This window comes from Alligator sinensis, unplaced genomic scaffold (assembly GCF_000455745.1).
Source record: "Alligator sinensis unplaced genomic scaffold, ASM45574v1 scaffold983_1, whole genome shotgun sequence".
Classification (NCBI taxonomy): Eukaryota; Metazoa; Chordata; order Crocodylia; family Alligatoridae; genus Alligator; species Alligator sinensis.
In genome coordinates, this window is record NW_005842015.1 from 640,171 (window position 1) to 646,170 (window position 6,000).

Below are 6,000 nucleotides of genomic sequence, written 5' to 3' on the forward strand. Positions count from 1 at the left end.
CTGTTCTGTGAAGATGCTGAGTGCTGCTGTGGGCCCTCTGTGTTTTGCCTCAGCATTGTAGCCATTACTTGGAACAGAAGATGTTGGGTTAAATAATTCTCGTCAAGGGGTAAAAGGTATCTAACTTTCAGCTTCCCTAGGCTTTCTTTAAACATATGACTGCATTTTAGGCTGGGTGGGGGTAGGGAGGAGGCAGAATGAGGAGCAATTTTGGCTTTTAACTAAAAACTAGAGGTAGCATTTTCGTAAGTGCCAATATGATGTAGCTATGTAAGTCACAAGGACTTTCAATAAAACCTAGGCTCCTTTGTGCCTAAGCCCCAGGTCCTCAAAAGGTATTTGGACATTTATCTCACGCTGAAAACACTGTGAGTGTCTTGAGGACCTGGCCGAAAGTCTCTTTTGAAAATGAGACCTTAAGAGCCTAAGAGGTTGTCTACACCAGCCACAGCCACAGCCACAGCCACAGCCACAAAGTGCTATGAAAATGAACTAGCTCAGTTACTGGTAGCAGGAAGCCACAGAAACACAGAGATGCTGCATGAGCTAGTTCACCCTGCTGAGAAGGTATCCTGAGAACAATGATAAACCATCCTCAGCTGCTGTTGCTGACAAATGTACACCAGCCTTTGGAGTGCAGTTGATGGATTACATCATATTTCTAATCCATTTAGATGCTTAAACATCTCATCTCTGAATACGGGAGACTGTCCATAGTACTGGAGAATCCGATGTAATTACTGGCTTCTGTGGCTTTCATTGCCATGTCATTGATTGCAAATGTAGTAGTGGAAGGCATCATTGCTACATTATGACAAAAGAATAGTTTCAGGCAATGGCATCTCATTAAATGAAACCTTTATTTCCATTCTGCCCGGTGAGAACTAATTGATTATCAACTTCATTGAAACCTGAGGTAGTGCTTAACTGAATAACCAATGGGGATATGACCTTAAAGTTAATAGCCAGTGGAAAGAGTAGTTTGTGTGGAAAAGGAACTATGTACTTGACATGAAATGTCAACAGAGGCCTCAGTGTCATTTGTCACAGGATAATGCTCAAATTTCTTGGCTGTGATTAAAGTGTTTTTTTAAAAAGAATAAATTTAAATATTTTTCTATTGCTCTCTCCATTTCTATCTGAAATCTGCTGCTCTCTTGCTCCCTTCTTCTGTTTGGTGCTGGCTGAGGTTATCAGACAATAACATGCGAGATCTATCCAATAAGTGCTTTAAATTTGGCCTTTTCTTGTGGGATCCTGTGTAACCATAGACACAGTAGACCCTATGTTTATCCCTGCAACAGATGCACAGCTGAGGCTGAACTCTGCTGCCCTTATTTAGTCACTTTACCAGAAGAAGCATTGAGGAGGGACTGAAAGATTTGTAATACAGCTCGCTTGCATGGCAGAAATAGGTTACATCCTTGGAGGTTTTCAAAACCTGGCTAGAGAAAGCTTTGCCTGGGATGATCTAGTTGGGGATGGTCTTGCTTTGAGCAGGGGGTTGAACTAGATCAACCTCGTTTGTACCAGAACCCATCTGTAAACATTGATGGCCAGTCCTAACCCAATGTCCCTCACTCCCAGCCCGCTGACTCCCACCCCCTGGCCCCAGCCCCCAATGTGTGGGGTAGGGGGTGTCTGTGGAGCACAGGCACAAGGGAAAAGCCATGGTTTCCCATGTTTTTCTTCTTTAAAGGAGAATCTATTTTTTAAGTTTGTTGATTCCTTTTTAAAGTTTGTTCATGACCCTTTCATATATATTCTTGTGGCCCATGGGTTGAGAAATGCTGGACTAGATGACCTCCTGAGGTCCCTTCCAACCCTAATGTTTTATGATTCTAAGAAGAAAAAATTGTCCAGCGGGGATAACTGTTAATACTACATGTAGCATGGTATTGTGGTCATTTGAAGAACTTAATTTGCATCTAGGTTTATATTTGTAGGGATAAGCAAAAGAAGAATTGTCTCCTCTTCCTTCTTCTCTTTGTTGTAGCTATCTGTTGTCTACAGCCTTACACTTAGACTGTAAACTCTTCAGGGCTGTCTCTGTTATCATTTTATGCAGTGTCTAGTACAAAAGGGCCTGACCTGGATGCACTACAGCCATATTAATACTAATGAGGTCTCACTAGTACAGCTGGTCAGAAAATGGAGAGAGCTATCAACTTCCTGTGGAAAATATCAATGAAAGTCTTCCCAAACCTACCCCTACCAAATTCTTTTTAATCAATATTTTTTATTTTGTCTTTTCATCAAAATAAGAAAGAGAAAAAGGTTTTAGTCAAAATTTGATTTTTGAATAAAAAATATAAAAGTCGTTCATATTAAAACACGTTGTATTTAATCACATTTCTGATTAACCTTGTGGATGTTGTACTCTGACAGGGATTTTGGATCCTATTGAGAAAATATTATTGATCCAGTATAACTAAAATAGCTCAGACTGTAAGACAAGAAGACTGAAGTGGAGTTAGGCTGGATATTATTCTTGCTGCTGTTTTGCACTGTCTGGGATAGGCTGTATTTAAGACTGTTGCAAATCTGTCACATACTTGGAAATAATCTTTCCTTCCCACTTATCTGGGAGTCTGATGTTAGCCTCATCTTCTGTGCCAAATGTATGACTGACAGGCTTTTCAGGCTCTAAATCCAAACATGGGATTTCAAAGGATGGCTTTCTGCCTGCTAGCATAAGGTTGATGAGACTTGAAACTGTATGCATGAAAGGAAGCTTGTTCTCAGCAGAGGAAGTAATACTGCTGGAGCTGGTAGAAGTAAGTTCTGTAAAGGTCATGTATATAAGACTGTTCCTATTCAGTAGGTAGTTTGAGACTCTAGCACCTAGTGATGAAAAATGAGCTATAAAAAGGCAATGGTACTTTAGAGCAAGTAGTAATACAATAGTTAGTATAAGGAAACAAGCCTGTATTTGAGTATGTATGCATGCATCCACAGGTTACTTTAGCTAGTATGAGTTGGAAAAGCTAAGTGTTTTAATTCAGTTAGTTGGAAGGATTCTGTACTCAGAAAAAAAGTTAACATTTTTGGGGAAATTCTCAGCAGAAGTTATCAGCAATTTAGTCTGATTATTGTAGAATGTTTTCTTTAAGTGAATTCTGTGCCAGTTTATCTAAATTCAAATAATTAGGATGATACGTATCAGCCATAGTGAATAGAGGTGGAATTACTGGATCAACAACCAGTAATTAGATTCATAGATTCATTAGGGAGAGGAACTAGAGATAACTCAGAGGCCAGAGGTATATAGAACAAATGATCTAGGTAAGACAATTTCATCCAGTCCTCTTTGGTGCAGTCAAACATAGGCAAACTTCAAATTTCTCCTAGGCCACCATGTGCCCTTTTCACTGAGCTTTTCATTGCCAAGAGAGTGGGGAGGAGTGTGATCTGTGGACCATTTACTATAGTTCACCAGTGGTCTAGGATCACAGTTTGGGAATCACTGATGTAGGGGATAGGACCAGGGTCCAAAAGACTTGCATCCAAATTCTCAACTTTACAACATTCTCAGTGGTCCAAAAGGCGCTTCAGGGGCGCTTACACCAATGATATTTTAATGTGATCAGGCCCCTGAAAGCACTCTATAGCTGTGATTTAATACATGTGCACCTGGAGAGTGCTTTTAAAATGACCGCTTGCACAAAAAATTAACCCTGGTAAAATGCAGTATTAGATTCATAGATTCACAGTGTTAGATTAAAGTTCTGTAAAGTGGCGCACCTTAGGGAACTTGTGCTCCCTTCAGGGTTAATTTTTGTGTGTGGAAGCAGGGCTGGGCTGGTGCTCTTGCCTACAGGAACAGGGGCTCTCAGCAAGGGAGGGGAAGAGGAGAGGGAGTAGCTAGCACAGAGCTGCCAGCTGCTTTTGAATGGCTAGAGCTAGGGAGGGAGCAGGGTGGAACGAAGCCCCCTTGCCTCACAGCCCCCCCACCCCAGCTACTCCTTGGATGCTGCTGGAATGCCCCCACCTGCTGGCCAGGGCCAATGCAGGCAGGCTCCAGCTACCCCCACCCTGACCCAACAGGCAAACTGCTGAGTTAAGGGTGGGTCCTAACTCATGGCACTTTATGTAATGTGCCATGAGTTAGAGTAGGGCCCTGAACATCTGTAGACACCCTAGCTGTCTATACAATGTTTTCTGCCAACAATTTCACAAGTACAACAGCATCTAAGCTATTTATTAACCTTAATAAAAAAAACCCTATACACATACTTTAAACTATTCCCTGATTAACAGCTTCTTGGGATGCCTGTACAATCTAGGACATGCAAAATCCACATACAGCCAAATACTCATTCAGTGTATGAAGGCATCCTTATCTTACACAAGCTAAGGATCTGATCCACATTGCACCATGCTGCCTTTGTTCTATTCAGCATCATCCCTAGGTTTATCACATTACACTAATACTGATGTCTGTACTATGGACTTATGAAGGATAGTTTAAAGTAGGCAAGAAGCTATCCCTGAACTACCATGCCACCCTAAAATGACCAGTCCCCTTAGAAGACACTCACACAGAGTGACTCACTTGGTTTCTCCAGTGAATGAAAATGAAAGGTCCTATTACAAATGGCCTGGAAGTCTTCAAACTGCACATACTCAGTCTAAATCCCTGACTGCCTATACCAAGGTTGGCAACTTATGGCTTACAAGCCAGATCCGGCCTGGGGAACCAATGAATCCAACCCATGGAGGTACAGCCTCAATAGCACTCAGCAGTGGGAGGTTTCAGCTGCAAATGTTCTCCTTATGCCTTTGCAGAGACAAGTGGCACTGGCTGCTGGGTCCTAGTACCTGCCCATCTGCCCACCTCTAACCCATGGTAAGTCATTCTGGCCCACAGCTGGAAAAGACTGCCTACCCCTGGCCTGTAGTACTAGAGTGTTGACTCATTTGTGAACTGGGCAGGGGCACAGTGACTACCATAATGTAAAGTTGTATGTGTTCAGCAGCATACAGCAGGTAGGGTCTATACTCAGCTCCCTTTGAACAGTCCTGTTTTAGATTGAAATTCTCTGTTATTGTAAAGGCATTTGAATGGTCTTACCTTTAGGGTAATGAGTCTTAATCGGTAATCATCTGCTTGTATGACATGGTTAACTGTGATTTCTATTCCTTCATAGGTGACCTGATCTTCTGGCCAGTATTCAGTACACTTCTGTGCAAAACATAAAATAAATGCATTTAAGCAGATGGTGCAGGAGGTTTTCTTTACTATTCTGAAATTGGTGAAGTGATTGTTTCCATACTGAGATGTAACACAACTTTTCAGTTCAAAGACAGGGGCTACATTTTTAGGTTCTGGTCTTTTCATTCAAACCACTTTTGGTGTTCAATAAAAACTATTAAATGCACTAAAAAAATAAATGCATACAGTACCGCATTTAAATGTGCAAATCCTGGCTTGTGTTTGTGTAATGTGATGTAACTGCTCATTTTGAAGATTCATTTGGAATGCCAGTTGGAAATGTGGCTGCATCCTGTGCATGTATAGTAAGCTTATTGTTATTATAATGATTAATAGTTATTAATGTTCTGCACTTTGATTATTAATATGTCTGTGCTGTGAATAAATTGTTATGGAAATATACAATACAACTTTTCTGTTTATAAAAAGAGCTGTTGCTCCCTGAATTTAAAATTGTAATCTGCATGCCTTTTTGCACAAAAGGACATTGCTGGAGATGTCTTTGGAGTATAGTTTATGCATGAAAATCCATTTTGAAATTTTAAAAAAAGGATATCAAAGCTTAGGAATTGAAAGAAAGCAACAGAGGAAAATGTTTTCAAAATACCACCTGTAAATCAGTTTAACCACAGTTGTTTCTTCAGTGCAATTCATAATGTTCAAAAAAATCTATAAACTATAATGCACATTTGGGGTAAAATGTGGATTTTTTCCCACAGCCCTCAGCAAACAGTAACAGAGAGCAGCACATTTCTGGGGTTGGGGGCATGGTACTAGGAAAGAGT

At 40.8% G+C, this 6,000-nt stretch overlaps 1 protein-coding gene across 2 annotated transcripts in view; it reads right to left on the reverse strand.

Annotated features, from left to right (window-relative positions):
• The window catches only part of PTPN5 (protein tyrosine phosphatase, non-receptor type 5), a 131,560-nt gene that overhangs the window by 12,945 nt on the left and 112,615 nt on the right, over positions 1–6,000 (reverse strand). For both annotated transcript variants that reach the window (XM_025202106.1, XM_025202107.1), the window contains one exon: positions 5,075–5,185. In XM_025202106.1, coding sequence (XP_025057891.1) covers positions 5,075–5,185 — 111 coding nt within the window. The remainder of the gene's footprint in view (positions 1–5,074; positions 5,186–6,000) is intronic.